A 20,000-nucleotide genomic window follows, 5' to 3' on the forward strand; every position below is an offset into this window, starting at 1 on the left:
TTCATTTTTTTCAGGGATTGAATAAACTTTTAATTGATCAATTGAATCACCAAAACCTAAACAACCATGTTGACCAAAACCCCAACCGTAAAATATACCATTTCCATTCTCATTAATTGGTAATGAAACACAATGATCCGATCCAAATGAAATATGTCTAGTACCAGTACTATTGGTTAATGTATTTAATAAAGTTGGAATTAATAAATCATCTTTTTGATTTGAACCTAACCCTAATTTACCATCACCACTCGAGCCCCAAATATAAACATTATTATCAGATAAGATTGCAGCAGAAACACAAGAACCACATGAAATATCTAAAACTTTTAAATTATTTGGAATTTTAATCTTTGTAATTGGTGAAACTTTTGTTTTAATTCCAGTACCACATTGACCATGCTGATTTGAACCCCATGATAATAATTCACCATCTGATGTTAATAATAATGTATGACCCCATCCACTTGATAATTTTTTAATTTCAATATTATTTAATGATTTATTTTCAATTGGTTCAATAATTAATTTACCAGATGATGATGATGATGATGATGATGATGATGGTAGAATTCCATTACATTGACCACGATCATTCATTCCAAATATATAAACACCATTATCAACTGTTGAAACTATTGAAAAATCAAAACCACATGAAATTGCATTGACTTTTTTGCCTTTTAAAATTTCAATTTCTTTTGGTTGATTAATAGTTTCAACAATAGAATCTTTATTATTATTATTAGGGATATGACCACATTGTATTCTTGAATTCCAACCAAACGAATAAGTTTTATTATTATTTGTTGATATTATTGTATGAAATGAACCACATTCAACATTTTCAATTTTAATTTCTTCTTCTTTTCCTTGTTGTTGTTGTTGTTGTTGTTGGAATATTAATTTATTTTCTATTGGTTTAAAATGATTTATAAAATTACCTAATCCTAATTGACCAAATTTATTTTCACCCCAAACATGAATGCTATTATCTTTTACAAGTAATGCATGATAAGATCCAGTTTTAATTTTATCATTCTCTGTTAAAATAATATCTTTGTCGAATTCGATTTGTTTTGGTGTGAATTGCTCAACTACCTTATCACCTAATCCCAATTGACCACACCAACCACTACCAAATGAAAATAGTTTTATACCATTAGATAATGATGATGTTTGATTTGTATTTTTAATTAAACTTTTAAAACTTAATTTAAACATTTCCTTTTTTTAAAAATTGAAAAATAAAAAAAGGTTGAGAAAAATGAAGCCTAAAAAAATTTAAAAAACATAAAACGAAAAAAAAAATGTGAAAAATTTATTTTTGTTTAGAAAAAATAGTATTGTTTTTTTTTTTTATGCACCTACCCCTATTAAAATAACTATTTAGCAAAAGTAATTGGCAATCATTTATCAATATTCAAATTTGACATAAAAAATAAATAAATAAATATACCAATTAAACCATATCAATTATTTGTTTTTTTTTTTTTTTTTTTTTTCTGGAAATATTTTTTAAATAAAATATATTCCTCTGGTTGTTCTTCAAAATAAAAAAAACAATTACAAAAATGAATGATATCATTTTTGGTAAATTAAAATTTATATTTAATTTTAAATTTTAAATTTTTTGGTTAAAAAAAAAAAAAAAACAGAATGACTATATTCATTTTTTTTTAAAAAAAAAAAAAAAAAAAACAGAATGACTATATTCATTTTTTTTTTATTTCTATTTATATTATTTTGTGTATTTTTGAGAGTTCTAGTTATCTATAGTCAATTCCAAAAAAAATAAAATAAAATAAAATAAATAAAAAAAATTAAAATAAATAAAAAAAAATAAATAAAAAAAAATAAATAAATAATTAAATAAATAATTTTTTTATTTTTTTTATTTTTATTTTTATTTTTTTATTCATCATTATTTCATTTTTAAAATTAAATAATTTAATTAAATTTGTATAAAAAACCTTTTTTAAATTTTTTTTTTTAATTTTTTTTTTTAATATTTGAATAAAAAAGTGAGAAAAATTTCTTTCGTTTCGCTAAAATTAAAAAAAAAATAAAAAAAAAAAAAAAAAAAAATTAAAAAAAACTTTTGTCGTATTCTTTTTTTTTTTTTTTTTTTATTTTTTTAAATTTCCATTCAGTTATTTTTATTTTATTTTTTTATTTTTTTATTTTTTTTCTATTTCGGATATATATAAATTAATTAATTAATTAAATTAATTAAATTAATTAATTGGAAAAAAAAAAAAAATGAAGAATATTACAAGATTGTCAGAATTTAATGACTTAATTGTTGATGGTAATGGAGATTTTAAATTATTTTCAATTGATCAACAAAGTAATGTAGTATACTTTATAACCGAGAATAATCAATTAATTATTTATTCACCATCAACCAAAAAGGTTTCAATGAGAATTGAATTAGATGAACAAGATATATTAAGTGAAGGTGCTAAAGTCATCTCAATTCAATTCATTCCTGATTTAGATGCTGTTTGTATGGCTTCAAATAAAGGTGATATTTTAATGTATTCAACTTCAAATGGTGAAGTAAGTAAAAAAATTAAAAAATAAAAATTAAAAAAAATAAAAATAATTAAATATATATCTGACCCCCCCCCCCCCCCCCTTTACCAATTTTTTTATTTTTTATTTTTTTATAGCTTGAATGTGTTGGTATTATTGGATCTGGTATTACATGTATGTCATGGAGTCCAGATTATGAATTATTTATTTTGGCAACAGAGAGTGAAACACTTATTCAAATGACAAAAGATTGGGAAATGATTAATGAAGTTTCAATTAATTCATATTTACCAGGTAAACCAAAAACAGCAACAACAACAACTAATAATAATAATTCAAAAAATATAAATAAAATACCAATTATAACATGGAGAGGTGATGGTCAATATTTTGCATGTAGTAGTTATGAAGAGGATATTGGTAAAATTCAATTAAGAATTTGGGAAAGATCATTACAATTACATAGTATGAATGAATCAGATGTTACAGGATTAGAGAATCAAATTTCATGGAGACCAAATGGTTCAATGATTGCAGTTAGTCAAAGATTAGAACAAACCAGACATGATATATCATTCTTTGAAAGAAATGGTTTAAAACATGGTGAATTTACATTAAGAAGTAAAGGTGAAATTCAATCGATTCAATGGTCAAGTGATTCAGAGATTTTAGGTATTCAATTATATTTAGAGGATGAAAAAAGATCAGTATTACAATTATGGCATCGTAGTAATTATTATTGGTTTTTAAAACAAGAGATTCAATGCGGTGATAGTAATAATAATAATACTAATGAAAGAATTGTAAATATTCAATGGGATTTATCATCACCAATTGTTCGTGTATTAACACAAATTGGTCGTTTTAGTGAATATCGTCTTTGTTGGGATTATGATGTTTCTCAAGGTTCAAGTGAAAATAATCCAACCACTGTTGTAATGGTAGATGGTAATCAATTGAAATTGACACCATTCCGTCGTTTGGTTGTCCCACCACCAATGTCGGCCTACTCTATTGAACTACCTGATAGATTGAATTGTTTGGGTTTTTCATTCAATCAAAGTACCTATCAATTATCAGTAATGGTCGATCAATCTATACTCATTTATACACCAGCAACACTACCACCAACACCAAAGGCCACACTACCAAAGATTAAATCGGCCAATGGTTTATTAGCACCATTACCATCGGATTTTAAAGCAAACTTACCAAATTATTCAATTGCTCCAACATTAACCTCTAGAGTGGTAATTGATAGATCCAAATTACAACTCCACAAAATTCGTCATTTCCTTTGGTTAAACGCCTCAACATTCATTGGTGTCGAGAGTAAAACTAATCAAAATTCAGATTCAATCGTTGAGATTGTTTTCAATGTTTCTAGTGGTGAACTCGAGAATATCTATCGTACAAGTGTTTCAACAAAGATCTTACGTTTAACTCATCATTTACAATCATTGGATCAATGTTTATTTGAAAGTATAGATGGTTATCTTCACCTTTACAATTGTTCAACATCAGCATCATCAGGTGGTAATTTAGAACAACCAACTTCAATCTCACCATTCATCTATCAAGAGAATATCTTTAAGTTTCCAACACCATGTCCATGGTTTTCATCTTGTACAATCAATCAAGAGGATTCAGTCGTTGGTTTAAATGATAGAAATAAACTTTACATCAATCAAAGTTTACTTTGCACAGATTGTAATTCATTTGCACTTCACAATAAATTCCTATTGTTCACCACAGTATCACATGTACTTAGATCAGTATCATTATTAGCACCACCACCAACTCAACCATTAACCTACGTCCCAGTTTCAAATGTAATTGGTAATTATGTCGGTCATAAATCGCAAGCATTACAACAGCAATCGAATTACGATGATTCAATCAGAGATGTTGAAAGAGGTTCACGTATCGTTGCAGTTGTACCACACGATACTCGTTTAGTACTTCAAATGCCAAGAGGTAATTTAGAGGCCATTTCACCACGTTCACTCACTTTAGCAACCATTCGTGAAATGATTAACAACCATCAATACCTTTCTGCCTTCTTAACAATGCGTAGAAATCGTATCGATATGAACTTTATTTACGATCATAATCCAACCGATTTCATTCGTCATATTGAAGAGTTTGTTGACCAAATTCAACAAATCGACTATTTAAATCTTTTCATCTCTTCATTACGTGATGAAGATACCACCAAAACCCTATTCATTGATTTAGAGACTAAACATTTATTACCACCAACCAATGTGGTTAAACCATCCTCCATCGTTGTTGGTAAGGTTAATTTAGTATGTGACTCATTGCGTAAGGTATTTATGGAGAAGGATTCAATCAAATTCAATTTACCAATCCTTACAACCTATGTAAAGAAATCACCACCTGAATTGGATCAAGTCTTACGTTTAATTCAATCATTACGTGGTGAAGAAATCAATGAACAAGGTGAAACCATCGTTAATCGTTTGGCAGAGGAATCATTAGATTACATTGTTTTCTTGGTTGATGTTAATAAACTCTACGATATTGCTTTGGGTACATACGATTTTGAATTGGTGATTATGGTTGCTCAAAAATCTCAAAAAGATCCAAAAGAATATATCCCATTCCTTCAAGAACTTCAAAAGATGGAGAAATTCTATCAACGTTATTCAATCGATAAATATTTATCACGTTGGGAATTAGCACTTTATAATCTTTCAAGAGCTGGTAAAAAATATCAACAAGATTGTTTAGATTTAATTATTTCAAATAAAATTTATAAAGAAGCATTAGTTAATTATGGTGGTAGTGCTGCCGATAGTGACGATAATTTAATTGAAGAAAAAGATGAAATGTTTAAAAAAGTTTTAAATATTTATGGTGATTATTTATTAGAATCTAATCAATTTGAAGATGCCGCCTATTTATTCTTACAAGCCAATCAAGAAAAGAAATCAATCAATGCATTTAGAGATGCAGGTTTATGGGAAAATGCAATCTCTCAAGCCAATAAATTATCCTATACAAAGGAACAATTGAATCAATTGGTCATTGAATTATCGGAAATCTTAAAACGTAATTCAAAATTCCAACAAGCTGCTCAATGTTTAGAGAAATTCCAACTTATTGATCAAGCAATTCATATGTATTGTGAAGGTTATTATTTTAATGAAGCATTATTATTGTCATCATCATCATCATCATCTAATCAAGAAGAAGAACAACAAATTAAAATTAAAAAATCATTATTAGATTCATTATCAAATCAAATTAATGAAATTAATAATAATTTTGAAAAATATGAAAAGATGTCAACTAGAATTGTAATTGTTCGTACAAATAAATTAAATTATGTACCATTGTTATTACCAAGAGGTCAAGGTGATTTTGAAACTGGTTCAATGATGTCTGGTATGAGTGGTATGTTTAGTGAAGGTGGTATGTCAGTTAATAGTGCTCTATCGAATGTTACTACCTCTTCTTATGTTTCAACTTATTCTCAACAAACTGGAACCTTTTCAACCGCTACTAAAACTCGTTTAAAAAAGAAAGATAAGAAGCAAAAACCTCAAAAAGTTCGTATCACCGGTAAAGAAGGTTCACCATATGAAGAGGATTATTTAGTTGATCAAATGAAGAAATTAATTCCTTCCTCATCTCAACAAGAATCAATTGGTCGTATCATTAAAGGTTTGGTTCTTTTAGGTCTCTTTAATGATGCTCGTCAATTATCAACTCTTTATCAAAAATATTTAAATCTTATCGATTCTTCTTTAGATGATTTATCTGCTTCTGCTACTGCTATCTTACCAGAAAATAAAAAAGAAAAAGAAAGAGAACAAAGATTACAATTAGAACAATTAGAAGAACAACAACAACAACAACAATCACAACAACAACAACAACAACAACAAACTTCAACTACTTCTAATAATAAGATTATAACATTAAATATTAAACAAGTAGTAGTTTCAAGAGATAAACCAAATTGGAATTTAACAATTTTTTAAACAAATAAATAAAATAAATAATTAAAAAAAAAAATAATAATAACCTCGTCCCAATTCGGGATATGTTCTTGTTTTAATTTTTATTTATGTATTTTTGTTTGTATTATTTTTTTATTTATATTAATATAATTAGTGTTGAACGAGTAGTAATGAATTAGATGTTCAGGTGCATAAGTTTTCATTAACTCAGAGTTCCACACACATAGATAAATTTTTCTAAATATTTTAATTATTTCTGTGTTTTCTCTAATTGAGGATCTTTAATCTGCATTATTCAAAGATGATCAAAAAAATATTGATGGTTTTGGAACACATTTCTCTACACCAATTTACATCCATCAAATTAACTATTATAAATTGATTTGAATTTATCATATAATCTTTTTAAGATTCTGAAAAAAAAAAAAAAATTTTTTTGTTATTATAGATATTAAAATTTCGACGTTAAGGCGATTAAAAGTAATTCATGAGGAGGTGGTTCTGGCAGCTTTTTTTTAATTATATTTTTTTTTCTATGCAACACCCCTTTTTGTTATAACACCCTATGGGGTTTAATTTATTTTTTTTTTTTTTTTTTTTATTTTATTTTATGTGGTTTATATTAAAAAGATATTTCTGTTTACCACACTTCTAAATTAATTCGATTTAGGAAAGTTTTAATAAAAAAATTAAAATTTAAATTACTTAGGATTTAATTAAAAAAAAAAAGAAAAAAAATAAAAAAAAAAGAAAAAAAAAGGATATATCTGATATAACCAAAATTAAAAAAAAAAAAATAAAGGATATTAAACTATTTTCTCTCTAATATTTGTATTTTTTTTTCTATTTTTTTTTTTTTTTTTTTTTTAAAATTCTTTTCTTTACTTAATTTCCAAAAATTATTAATAAATTATCAATTGAGATAATGGAATTATTATACCAAAATTAATTATAATAAAAAAAAAAAAAAAAAAAAAAAAAAAAAAAAAATGAATCTTCTATATTTTAGGATTTTCATATTATTTTTTATTTTAATATTAGTATTAAATACTAATGGTCAAATTAATAATAAACCAATTTTAAGATTTAAAAAAGATAAAACTTTTAAAATTGTTCAATTTACTGATATGCATTATGGATCAGGTTCTCAAAAAGATATTGATACTGTAGAAATGCAAGGTAAATATTTATATCTAAATTTTATTTTTAAATAAAAATAAATTAATTAATAATTGATATTATTTTTAAAATTAAGAAAATGTTTTGGAAATTGAAAAACCAGATTTTGTTATGTTTTCAGGTGATATGATATCTGGATATTTACCAATATTTTCATTAGATATAAGATTTTATGATTATTATTGGGAGAAATTTACAGCGCCATTAATAAAAAGAAATATACCCTGGGCAATTACAATGGGTAATCATGATGCACAGGGACCATTGATTTCATCAGATTTAGTAGTGAAAGATCAACAATTTCAATTATCATTATCTCAATTAGGTCCAAATGGAATTCATGGTGCTTCAAATTACTATTTAAATGTTTTTTCATCGGATTACAATGAAACAACCTCTGAAAATCCATTATCGGATAGGGATAAATATATATCATCATTGATTTATATTTTCGATTCTGATACTAAACAATGTAATAAATTAGATTGGGGTTGTGTTCATGAGGATCAAGTAGACTGGTTTAAAAATGTATCAAAATCAAATAATAGAAAGAATTCTGTATCATTTATTCATATACCTCCAATTGAAGTTATTGATCTTTGGAATCGTCATGATAAAGTTTACGGTTCATTCGATGAGAAATCTTGTTGTTTTAATAATAAAAAATCAAGATTTGTAAAAGCATTATTGGAAAATAAAGATGTTAAAGGATTATATTTTGGACATGACCATAAAAATGATTTTCATGGTGATTATCATGGAATGGATATGGGATATGGTAGAAAATCAGGTGCTGGATCATATAGCTCAGAGAAACCATTAGGTGCCAGAGTCATTGAATTAACTGAAAATCCATTCACATTAAATACCTGGATAAGAGAAACAAATGGAAATAAAATTATACAAACCAAACCTCATAAAAAACGTCATTATAGTTATGGATGTAGTTTAAAAAATAGTAATTATAAATTTAATATCAAATTATAAATTAAATTAACCAAACTATATCAACCAAACTAATTTTATTAATTTTTCTTTTTTTTTTTTTTTTTTTTTTTTTTTTTCTCCCAGAATATTCGACCAACCAAATTATTTTAATCATTTCATTTTCAGTTACATCATGTATAGTATTTTTCTCACTTATTATATTATCATTTATTATTTTTAAAAAGTTTAAAAAAGGAAATGATAAAAAATTGAATAAATCAAATGACAATGCATTTAATAATAATAATGATATTAATAATAATAACAAAGTTAATTCTCAATAATATTTTTGTAGAAATGTAAATAATTAATAGTTTAAAAAAATAATAAATAGTTTGTATTTTATTTGTTTATTTTGTTTTGTTTTTTGTTTTCAAATTGATTTTTCAACTTTATCAATTATATTTGTGGATTCTATTATAGTACATTCATTTACAGTTTTTAAGTTTAAGCTATTCATCTTATCCAATAAAGATTTGTTTATACAAAGATTATTGTTATTATTATTGTTATTGTTGTTGTCAGAGTTTATAGTATTTGATAATTTTGATTTTAAAACTTGATAATTGTATTCTAAAACTTTTCTTTTTTGATTAATATCCGCTATACTTTCAATATTCTTTGAATCTGTCTTTAAATTGGTATTTATTGATTGTAATAATTTTATATCTTGTTTTGTTGTTTGTATTTTATTTTTAATTTGATCATTTTCATTTATTAATTTTTGAATATTAACTCTTAAATCTTCCATCTCTTTATCAATAATATTTGATTTATTATATAATTTTGAATTATTATTATTATTACTATGACTATTATTATTATCACTATTATTTTTATTTCTATTATTATTATTATTAAAAATATTAATTGGTTGTTGTTCATCTGGTAATATTAAATCCTCTGGTATATTTAAAATTGATGATAATAGATATTCTTCATATTTATTTAAATTTTTTGTAAAAATTTGTTCAAGTAATTCCCAAACATTATTAGTTCCCTAGATAAATTATTAAAAAAAAAAAAAAAAAGTTGGTAAATAAATAATAAAGTTAATTTAATATATATATATATATATATACCTCTTGTATTAATTGTTTAAATTCTTGATTATTATTAAATAAAGGATGGCCTAATAAACAACTTTCAATGAAATCTGCGCTATCTGCACAATAGTCGTGTGTTGATTCATGAACGTCATCAATGAAACTATATGGGTGAAATTTAAAAAAGTCTGCTTCTCGCTTTAAATGATTTTCATCATATAATAAACTATCTTCGTTATTATTGTTATTATTATTATTATTATTATTATTATTATTATTATTATTATTATTATTATTATTATTATTATTATTATTATCTTTTAATTCTTTATCTTTATTATCATTATTTTCATTCATTTTCTATTATTTGTTGTGATAAACGTTGAAATAAATTTGGAATTAAAAAAAATTTAAAAAAAAAAAAAAAAAAAAAATGAAAAAAAAAAAAAAAAAAGGAGGGAAAAAATAAAATTGATCATGGAATATCAATGTTTAAAATTGTGATAAAAATACAAATTTATTAATTATTATAATTTACAAATGAATTGGTTTTAGTTTTTTTTATATTATTATTATTGTTGTTTTGAAGGTTATTAATATTACTCCCCTTTTCTTTTCTCTCTATCTGTCTGTCTCTATTATTATTATTATCATTATTATTCATTATTATTTATTATTTATTATTTATTATTTATTATTTATTATAAAATTGGTTTAGTAAAATAAACTACCTAAATTCATAAATTGGAAAACAATTTTCAACATCATGAAATAACTCTAAAGATTGAAATTGTTCACTTGAGACATGATAATAGTAACCTTTAATTGAACCAGTGGAACGCTGATAAGAGATATAATAGAATCCCTCATAGGAAGCACCTTCAATGGTTCTTACACGATGGTCAGGTACTAGAAAGTACTCTTTCCAACGCATGAATAAATGATCACTATTACTGAAATCTGGTTTGAATTCGTCCTTATTGAATTTATGTGAATATTCTTTTTGAAATGCTGGGAATCTCGACCAATGTTTATAATCAACTTCTACATCTGCATCCCATTTTCTCGTTAAAAATGAATATTTATCTCCAACTATTTCTGCTTCAAAAAATGTTGTTAAAACTGGATATTTCTGTTATAATAACAATAATAATAATAATAATAATTATAATAATAATAATAATAATAATAATAATAATAATAATAATAATATTAATATTAATAAAGGTATTTCTAAATTTATAATTATATATATAATATAAATATATTACCTCTGTCAATCCTGATATTGTTAAATAACCTGATAATATTGAATTTTTAAAATCGACATTTTTAATATCTACATGAACTGGATATGATGTTCTTTCACTTTTTTGAACTCCTGAGAAACGACTATATAAAATATATATAAAAATAATATTAGTATATATATTTTTATTTATTATTACTATTATTTATTATTTATAATTTTTATTTTAATTTACCTTCCGGGATACAACGCAAATTTGATTTGGTCATAGTCCTTTAATTCTTCAACTGCCACTTTTTTAAAAATAAACCTTTGTGTTCATAAAATATATTTATGATATGAACACCTGATTTCTCTTTGAGTTTTATTTTTTATTTTTGAAAAAAAAAAAAAAAAAATATATGTAAAATATAAAAATTAATTAGAAAAAAAAAAAATTTTTAAATAAAAAGATTTTAAATTCCCTTTTAAATTTTTTTTTTTTTTTTTTTTTTTTTTTTTATTTAAAAAAAGATATTTCACCTTAAATGATTTTTTTTTTTTTTTTTTTTTTTTTTTTTTTTAAATTTTTGTGTTAATTTTTTTTTAAATTTTTTTTAAATTTTTTTTTTTATTTGGGAAGGTGAACGTTTTTTTTTTTCTAATTAATTTTTTTTTTTTTTTTTATTTTTTTTATTTTTTTTTACGTGAGGCTTTTTTTTTTTTTAAAAAAAAAAATTTTTTCCTTTTTTTTTTCTTTTTTTTTTTTTTTACACGATATCATTGTCAATATAAAGGTAGGAAGAACTTATATGTTTTTATTTCTATTTTTATTAATTTTTTTTTTTTTTTTATTTTATTTTATTATTAAATTGAACATAAAAAACAAAAAAAAATAATAAAAAAAAAAAATAATAAAAATAAAATAAAATTATAAATAAATAATATCAATTACCAAAAAAGAAAATTACGATTTCTTCAAACACACACAAAACACACACCCACAAAACACACAATGAAATTATATTTAAAATTTTAATAATATTATTTGAAAAAGATATCTTTTCTTTTTCTTAAATACCCAATTCTCAACCATTTACCAAAATTAAAAAAAAATAAAAAAATAAAAATTTTTTTTTTTTTAAAAAAAAATCACTCACACATAATATTATTTTTCCTTTTTTAAAATAAAATAAAATATTAATACTTAAATTATTTTAATTAAAAACAGAAAATGCCTTCATTCGCTGATTTAACTACTGAAAACGGTCTTGTCGAATTAAACAAATTTGTCAGTGACAAAACTTACATTGTTGGGTAAATATTAATTTTTAGGGAAATGAAAAATATTAAATTGATTAAATGATGATTAGAAAAAAAAAAAAAAACAAAGAAAGAAAGGGAGAGAGAATAAACATTAGATTAAACATTAGAATAATATATTAATCAAATTATTTATTATTTATTATAGTTTTGTTCCATCAAGTGCTGATGTCCAAGCCTTCAACTTAGTTAAAACCGCACCATGTGCCACTAAATACCCACATGCTGCCAGATGGTTCAATACCATTGCCTCATACAGTGCTGCCGAACAAGGTCAATTCGAAAAAGTTACCGAAACCGTCACTATTGCCGCCCCAGCTGCACCAAAAGCTGATGATGACGTTGATCTCTTTGGTTCCGATGATGAAGATGATGAAGAATACGAAAGACAATTAGAAGAAAGACGTAAGAAAGCTATGGAACACAAAAAACCAAAGGAAACCGTCATTGCTAAATCTTCAATTCTCTTGGATGTTAAGCCATGGGATGATGAAACCGATATGGTCGAATTAGAAAAATGCGTTCGTTCAATTGAAATGGACGGTTTAGTCTGGGGTGCCTCAAAACTCGTTGCCGTTGGTTATGGTATCAAAAAGTTAGTCATCAATTTAGTCGTCGAAGATCTTAAAGTTTCAACCGATGAATTAGAAGAAAAAATTAAAGATTTCGAAGATTACGTCCAATCCGTTGATGTTGCTGCTTTCAATAAAATCTAAATTGTTTGTTTTTTTTTAAAAAGACAACAAAAATTATATTATAATAACCTTTTTTTCCAATAAATATGTTGTTTTGTAAAGAAATTAAATTATTATTATTATTTTCATTTTTAATTATTAAAATTGTTGTATCTTTAGGGGGAATTTCCCATTTTTTTTTTTTTTTATTTTATTTTTTTTTTTATTTTATTTTTTTTTTTCCTATTTTTAATTTTTTTATTTTTGTTTTAACCACCCAAAATAAAAATAATAATAAAGTAGTGGTTTAATTTTTTTTTTTTTTTTTTCAATAATAATGAATTCTAAAATTAATTTAATAATTGTAAAAGAAAAGGAAGAACAATTTAAAATATTAGAAATAATAAAAAAAGAAGGATCAAAGTTTTCTCAATTAGAGAGAGCTGAAAATGAAATAAAAATTGGTTTATCAATTTGGTTTGTTGATGATATTAAATCACCACAATTTATAATATCATTTGAATTATTAGATGCTTTAATAAAAATTTATTCAAATGGTAATATTGAAATTGCAAAAACTTGTTTAAGTTCAATTGATTGGAGAATTGGTTTCTTTTTAAATTTTCCTGATATTGATAAAAATGAATTATTAAATAAAACTAATCATAATGGTGCTATAAAATATCATTTTCAAAATAAAATGTAAATAAATAAATTAAATTAATTATATAAATAAATAAATAAATAAAATATTAATTAAATTATTTTATTTTAATTTTTATTTTATTCTTTTATAATAATAATAATAAAAAAAAAAAAAAAAAAAAAAAAAAAAAAAAAGTGAAAAATTAACATTTATTGAAACTCCAAATAAAGAAATTGTAAAAATAATTAAAAAAATATTAACAAAATATAAATTTAAAGTTTTTGTAAGTATAGAATATTCAGAATATGTATTAAAAATTGAAAATGAAGATAAATTAAATGAAAAGATAAAAGAGTTGGAAATGAATTTAGATGGTAATGAAATTATATTAAATTATGATGATATTGAATTTGCAAATTCATTTTGGATATATAAAGGTCAATTCTCAACTGAAGAATTTAAATGGAGTTCTGATAATGGTTTAGCATTTGGTTATAAAGCTAATGGTGGTGGTAGTGATGGTGATGGTAATAGTGATGGTGATGGAAAATTAATATGTTGGAATTTAATAAAATCTGATGGGAAAACTGTACATTTATTCACTTTACCTGAATTTAGGGGAAAAGGGTATGCTTTAAAAGTGAAATCAAAAACTTTAATTTCAATTTTAAAAAATAATTTAATACCTTTATCTTATATTAGTGAAGATAATACAGCTTCTCAAAATTTAAGTTTAAAATTAGGTTTTAAAAAAACATTATCAGTTCAATCAATTGAAGCTCAATTAAATGATATTTAAAAATAAAAATATTATTGTTTTTATTAAAAAAAAAAAAAATATAAAAAAAATAAAAAATAATAATTAATTTCTTTTTATCACATTGAAAGTGAATTGAATTGAATTAATTTTATTGTTGCTTTTTTTTTTTTTTTTTTTTTTTTTTAAATAATTTTTTTTTTTTTTAGATTTATAGTGTGGTTTGGGTTTCTTAATTATTATAATTTTTTTTTTTTTTTTTTGTGATAATCAAAAAAATTTTAAAATAAACACGAGTGTGGTTTAAAATAAAAATAAAATAATTAAAAAAAAAAAATTATTTAAAAAAAATAAAAAAAAAAAAAAAAAATAAAATTGATTTTTTTTTTTTAATTTGGTTTAAGGGAAAAAAAAAAAAAAAAAAAAAAAAAAAAAAAAAAAAAAAAAAAAAAAAAAAATTAATTAAAACCCCCCCAAAAATAAAAAAAATAACTGTATCGTTAAAAATAAATAAATATAAAAAGTCAAAAAAGTTGTTGTATTATAAAAAAAAATCAAAAAAAAATCAAAAGAAATGTTAGAAAAATTTGATTATGAATTAATTAAATCAGCAGGAAATAATGATATAAAGAAATTAAGGGAAATGTTAGATTGTGGAGTTGATATAAATATGAAAGAAGCAGATAAAGGTACAACAGCAATACATATAGCATGTACAAGAGGACATAAACAAGCTATTGAGGTATTGGTATCACGTGGTGTTGATGTCAATGTTCAAGATAATAGAGGTGTTACACCATTACATTCATTAGTTAATAGTAGATATGACATTTTAGCATTATGGTTAATTCGTCATGGTGCTAAAATCAATATACCCGATAATAATAATTTCTCAGCCTATGATTTAGCACATGGTTGGTTTCAAAAGGAGATGGTTTTAGCATCTGAGGGTAAAACATCCCAAAGTGAAGAGAAACTTGAAGAACAACAAAAAGAAATGAAACAAAAACAAGAACAATATCAAAAACAAGTTTCAACATTGCGTGAAAAAATGTCAACAATTGATGTATCAACATCAACAACAACAACAATGGCATCATCAGCAAATTTTGGAGCATCTTCAGGTTATGATACAATTAGAGGTGGTGTTTTATTAAATTCTTCAGAAGTTTTAAAAGTTTTCTTTAGAAATGAATCTTATAAATCAATTAAAGTTTCAAGTACTGATACTGCAAGAGAATTATGTAAAAGAATGGTTGAAAAATTCAATATGCCATCTTATGATAAATGTTTTGATATTGTTGAAACAATAAAAGGAAAATGTAATTATTATTATTATTATTATTATTATTATTATTATTATTATTATTATTATTATTATTATTATTATTATTAATTTGTTGGTTTATTAATTTATTAATTATTTTTTTATTTTTAAATTTATTAGCTCGTTTTTTACAACCAACAGATTTATTATTACAATCAAAATCAAAATGGCCAGTAATTGTTGGTACATCTGGAAATGAAACTCATTTACATTGTTATTTCTCCTGTGTAATTAGAAAAACTGCACCACCAGAATGTGTTGAACAATTCCAAAAAATTATTTAAAATTAAAATTATTATTTTTGTACATTATTATAATAAAAAAAAAAAAAAAAAGATTGTTTATTCTTATAAGACAGTTTGATAATATAGATTCATTTTTTGTAGAATTATTGTTTAATAAAAATGTAAAATAAAACAAAAAAGATTTTTTTTTTTTGAAATAATTTTTATTTTATTTTTTTTTTTGTTTATTATGTATGGATTGAAAAATCTAGAATTTAGGAAAAACCTTATACTTTTCTAATTGACCAGCTATTATTTATTTGCAAAAAGATGACTATCTATCTCATCTTGGAATTGTATAAATGATAAATTACCCTCTTTTTCTTTAGTTGTGATGAGATATTACCCAAAATTTGATAGGATAATTTCAGAAAATTTTCTAAATTTAATATGTTGCCCAACAGGAAAGTTTGGACCAACAAAATCAACCATTACACCAAATGTTAACAACAACAATTATTTTAATGGTTGAGGGAAAAATGAAAAATTATATTATAGTGATATTATTTATGAAAAAATTCATCAAAATAAATTTGTAAATATGGGTGATTGGTTTAATATGGATATTTCACAAACAAATGGAAAACTATTATCATTTTCCATAAAAATGATTTAGATAATAATATTTATTTTGAAAGCTATGAAATATAAACCAACTTTTTAATTCAATCAACATAAACTGTATGTGTTACATTATTAATACAAAAAAAAAACAAAAAAATAATCTTTTTTTAATGCAAATATGATTTTTTAAAAATAAAATAAAAATAAAACTAATGTAAAAAAAAAAAATTTGGAACACACAAAATCTTGGTTATTATTATTATTATTATTATTTGTATATAATCAAAAAAAAAAAAATTGGCTCCAAATTTCTCTTGTGTAATTAGAAAAACTGATCCACCAGAATGTGTTGAACAATTCCAAAAAATTATTTAAAACCAAAACAAATATTTTTGTACATTTATTAAAATAAAAAAAAATAAAAAAAAAGATTGTTATATTTTTAAAATATTGTATATATTATTACAATTTATAAATTAATATTATTTTTCCTTTTTTTAATTTTTTTTTTAATTTAATAAATATCTTTAACCTCAAAATCAAGCTTATTTTTTATTAATTCAAGATATAGTTGGAAATATTCTGGTTATTTTAAAAAATTTTTATTTCCAGAATTTAAAAGATAAAGAAATTAATACAATTATAATTTGTAAATAATAGAGAAAAAAAAAAAATAATAAAAGCCTTTATTTATATTATTATCTATTATTTTTTTAATGATGCTAATGAAGATTGCTTTGTAAGATCTCTCATTTGAACCTTAAAGTAATTATTGTAGCTTGTGATTTCAAGTGGCCATTTAGTAATAGTTTTATTATCACAAACCCAAATTTCTTTTGCAACTTGAGAGATTAATCTAAAATCGTGAGATACTAATATCATGCCTCCGGGGAAAGAATTGATGGCCAAAGCTAAACTATCAATACATTCCATATCTCTTCAAGAAAATGATCAAAATAGTCAAAAACGATTAAATTTAATGTTTTAAAACGATCAAAAGGTCTAATAATGATTTATCTGGTCTATTCAAACATGATGACATTACCGAGGTACAAGATTAAGATTTATTATTCAATAACTTAGGTATGTATTATTGTTTACCTTTTAGAAAAAAAAAAAAACTATTAATAATAATAATATTTATAAAAATTTTAAATCTAATCAAATTTTAGGTAGTATATCATCAGTAACAAATTTATCAATCAATATTACCGAAATCAATGGCAAATATTTAATAGATTTAGCTGGGAATCGTATTATTACATCTTTTTCAATTCTTTCTGGCGATCTTTATTAAGTGTTGTTTTGGTTCACTCTGATTCAAAACCCCATTTATTTATAGTATCTGAATGAAAAAGTTTAGCAACTACATTGTTAAACTTTTTTCAATTACCACCAAAAATTGGGTCACTCAATTTATATTTTTATGGCTTTTCAACATTGTTCAATTATACACTACTATATTGATAATCATTTTTTTATGTACACCATCGATAGTGGTAGATAAAATGGAAATTTTATTTAGATTCATCACAACAAAAGACAAAGAGGATAATTTATCATTAGTACAATTCCAAGATGAGAAAGATAGTCATCTTTTTGCCAATAAATAATAGCTGGTCAATTAGAAAAGTATAAGGATTTCTCTAAATTCTAGAGTTTTTAATCTATACAAAATAAACAAATAAAAAATAAAATACAAAAAGTTTTAAAAAAAAAAACCTATATCTTTTTTGTTTTATTTTACATTTTTATTAGAAAACAAAAAGTATTAACTATGTAACAAATATAATTTTAAAATTATTCCCAACTTTGGCCTCGAATTATTATAGCGATTTGTTGATGGGTTGAAATTACCCAAATTACCTAGTTTGTTAATAAAATTTGATTATTAAAAAGAAAAAAAAAAAATTGTGTATATTTTTTTTATTTTTTTTTGTTTATTTTTTATTTTTTTTTTAATTAAACAAACCAAATACTCTAATTCAATTTTAATGAACAAATTGAATATTATTTCAAACTTTTTTTTTTAACATTAATCAAAACTAAGTAAATACTTATACCCCTACCTGGCTTTTTTTATTTTTACCTGCACCTGAGTTATTGAAAATTTTTTTCAACAACTGACATATCCTACCTGACGTACCTATACCCATTTAGAAACTCAAATCAGATCACCAAAAGTATCGCCATCTTTAAGATATTTAACATTTTTGAAATACAATTCCGAGGTCGAGATAAATGATTATTAACATCGGTTGGTTAAATAGTAAAAGAAAAGAGGCATGTAAATTGGGGAAGTGTTTAAGATTATTTGGATATTTTCCAATTCACAATCGGATTCTATTAAATTTAATATAAAAAAAAAAAAATAATAATAATAATAATAATAATAATAAACTAATTAAATATTATAACAATACAATTATATTTTTATAAAAAAAGCCTTTATTTATATTATTATCTATTATTTTTTTAATGATGCTAATGCGCCTTGCTTTGTGAGATCTCTCATTTGAGCCTTTAAGTGATTCTTATAGCTTGTGATATCACCTGCCCATTTAGTAATAGTTTTATTATCACAAACCCAAATTTCTTTTGCAACTTGAGAGATTAATCTAAAATCGTGAGATACTAATATCATGCCTCCGGGGAAAGAATTGATGGCCAAAGCTAAACTATCAATACATTCCATATCTCTTCAAGAAAATGATCAAAATGGTCAAATTTAACGACAAAATGGTCAAAAACGATTAAATTTAATGTTTTAAAATGATCAAAAGGTCAAATTTAATGATAAAATGGTCAAAAAACGATTAAATTTAATGTTTTAAAATGATCAAAAAGGTCAAGTTTATAGTAATAAAATGGTTAAAATGACTATAGTTAGTATCGATTATATATTATTTATAAAAACAATTGTTTATAAATGTTTGTTGTTTTTTTTTTTTTTTTGGAATAATAAAAAAAGTACTTACAAATGATTTGTTGGTTCATCAAGTAATAAAAGATGTGGATTTTCGAGAGCCATAAGACAGAAAATTAAACGAGATTTAATACCATCAGACATACAACCAATAGCTTCAGTTTGAGCTTTACCAGTAACACCAAATCTACCAATTTCACGACGCCATTCTTCGGTATCTTTATTCATATGAGCAAATTTAGAACGAACAAAATCCAATGGAGTAGCGGTGAGATCTAAAACTTCATGAGCATGTTGATGATAACGAGCCATTTTAAGATGACTATGTTTTTTAATGAAACCTTGAGTTGGTGAGATTTGACCGACCATAAGCTTCAATAAAGTACTTTTACCAGCACCATTTGGACCAACAAGTGCAATTCTAGAGTCTAAATCGATAGCTAAATCTAAATTTCTATATAAAACATCTGCTTCTTTACCGCTGTATGAAAAAGTAACATTATCAAAATGCATGATTGGTGGGGCCAATTCA

At 23.0% G+C, this 20,000-nt stretch overlaps 10 protein-coding genes across 10 annotated transcripts in view; 5 read left to right on the forward strand and 5 right to left on the reverse strand.

Moving 5' to 3' along the window:
• DDB_G0284145 (regulator of chromosome condensation domain-containing protein) overlaps nucleotides 1–1,673 on the reverse strand; it is a gene marked incomplete at both ends in the record, with an annotated part of 1,754 nt that extends 81 nt beyond the window's left edge. Inside the window, 2 exons of the mRNA XM_633638.1 lie at nucleotides 1–1,227; nucleotides 1,665–1,673. The exon at nucleotides 1–1,227 is cut by the window's left edge and continues 81 nt beyond it. Of these exons, the coding sequence (XP_638730.1) occupies nucleotides 1–1,227; nucleotides 1,665–1,673 (1,236 nt within the window). The remainder of the gene's footprint in view (nucleotides 1,228–1,664) is intronic.
• Nucleotides 1,674–2,262: 589 nt separating this feature from the next.
• elp1 (elongation protein 1) lies at nucleotides 2,263–6,548 on the forward strand (the record flags this gene model as incomplete). Its single annotated transcript, XM_633639.1, has 2 exons — nucleotides 2,263–2,562; nucleotides 2,676–6,548. 2 exons carry the CDS (start codon nucleotides 2,263–2,265, stop codon nucleotides 6,546–6,548), a joined length of 4,173 nt encoding a protein of 1,390 aa, XP_638731.1.
• A 968-nt stretch (nucleotides 6,549–7,516) lies between these two features.
• Nucleotides 7,517–8,977, forward strand: DDB_G0284077 (hypothetical protein; the record flags this gene model as incomplete). Its single annotated transcript, XM_633640.2, has 3 exons — nucleotides 7,517–7,706; nucleotides 7,783–8,664; nucleotides 8,778–8,977. 3 exons carry the CDS (start codon nucleotides 7,517–7,519, stop codon nucleotides 8,975–8,977), a joined length of 1,272 nt encoding a protein of 423 aa, XP_638732.2.
• Nucleotides 8,978–9,066: 89 nt separating this feature from the next.
• Nucleotides 9,067–10,096, reverse strand: DDB_G0284147 (hypothetical protein; the record flags this gene model as incomplete). Its single annotated transcript, XM_633641.1, has 2 exons — nucleotides 9,067–9,693; nucleotides 9,776–10,096. 2 exons carry the CDS (start codon nucleotides 10,094–10,096, stop codon nucleotides 9,067–9,069), a joined length of 948 nt encoding a protein of 315 aa, XP_638733.1.
• A 163-nt stretch (nucleotides 10,097–10,259) lies between these two features.
• DDB_G0284149 (hypothetical protein) lies at nucleotides 10,260–12,131 on the reverse strand (the record flags this gene model as incomplete). The annotated part of the gene is made up of 5 exons (XM_633642.1): nucleotides 10,260–10,374; nucleotides 10,471–10,871; nucleotides 11,011–11,131; nucleotides 11,224–11,281; nucleotides 12,128–12,131. The coding sequence occupies 5 exons, from the start codon at nucleotides 12,129–12,131 to the stop codon at nucleotides 10,260–10,262; spliced, it is 699 nt and encodes a 232-aa protein (XP_638734.1).
• A 70-nt stretch (nucleotides 12,132–12,201) lies between these two features.
• On the forward strand, nucleotides 12,202–13,006 carry efa1B (elongation factor 1b; the record flags this gene model as incomplete). Its single annotated transcript, XM_633643.1, has 2 exons — nucleotides 12,202–12,284; nucleotides 12,439–13,006. The coding sequence occupies 2 exons, from the start codon at nucleotides 12,202–12,204 to the stop codon at nucleotides 13,004–13,006; spliced, it is 651 nt and encodes a 216-aa protein (XP_638735.1).
• A 295-nt stretch (nucleotides 13,007–13,301) lies between these two features.
• DDB_G0284151 (hypothetical protein) lies at nucleotides 13,302–14,409 on the forward strand (the record flags this gene model as incomplete). The annotated part of the gene is made up of 3 exons (XM_633644.1): nucleotides 13,302–13,666; nucleotides 13,806–14,237; nucleotides 14,313–14,409. The coding sequence occupies 3 exons, from the start codon at nucleotides 13,302–13,304 to the stop codon at nucleotides 14,407–14,409; spliced, it is 894 nt and encodes a 297-aa protein (XP_638736.1).
• A 532-nt stretch (nucleotides 14,410–14,941) lies between these two features.
• Nucleotides 14,942–15,978, forward strand: DDB_G0284079 (ankyrin repeat-containing protein; the record flags this gene model as incomplete). Its single annotated transcript, XM_633645.1, has 2 exons — nucleotides 14,942–15,689; nucleotides 15,815–15,978. The coding sequence occupies 2 exons, from the start codon at nucleotides 14,942–14,944 to the stop codon at nucleotides 15,976–15,978; spliced, it is 912 nt and encodes a 303-aa protein (XP_638737.1).
• A 1,269-nt stretch (nucleotides 15,979–17,247) lies between these two features.
• DDB_G0284081 (hypothetical protein) lies at nucleotides 17,248–17,475 on the reverse strand (the record flags this gene model as incomplete). Its single annotated transcript, XM_633646.1, has 1 exon — nucleotides 17,248–17,475. One exon carries the CDS (start codon nucleotides 17,473–17,475, stop codon nucleotides 17,248–17,250), a length of 228 nt encoding a protein of 75 aa, XP_638738.1.
• Nucleotides 17,476–19,009: 1,534 nt separating this feature from the next.
• The window catches only part of abcF2 (ABC transporter-related protein), a gene marked incomplete at both ends in the record, with an annotated part of 2,244 nt that continues 1,253 nt past the window's right edge, over nucleotides 19,010–20,000 (reverse strand). The window contains 2 exons of the mRNA XM_633647.1: nucleotides 19,010–19,241; nucleotides 19,521–20,000. The exon at nucleotides 19,521–20,000 is cut by the window's right edge and continues 914 nt beyond it. Of these exons, the coding sequence (XP_638739.1) occupies nucleotides 19,010–19,241; nucleotides 19,521–20,000 (712 nt within the window). The remainder of the gene's footprint in view (nucleotides 19,242–19,520) is intronic.

The sequence above is a fragment of the Dictyostelium discoideum genome (genome assembly GCF_000004695.1).
Source record: "Dictyostelium discoideum AX4 chromosome 4 chromosome, whole genome shotgun sequence".
NCBI classification, from domain to species: Eukaryota; Evosea; class Eumycetozoa; order Dictyosteliales; family Dictyosteliaceae; genus Dictyostelium; species Dictyostelium discoideum.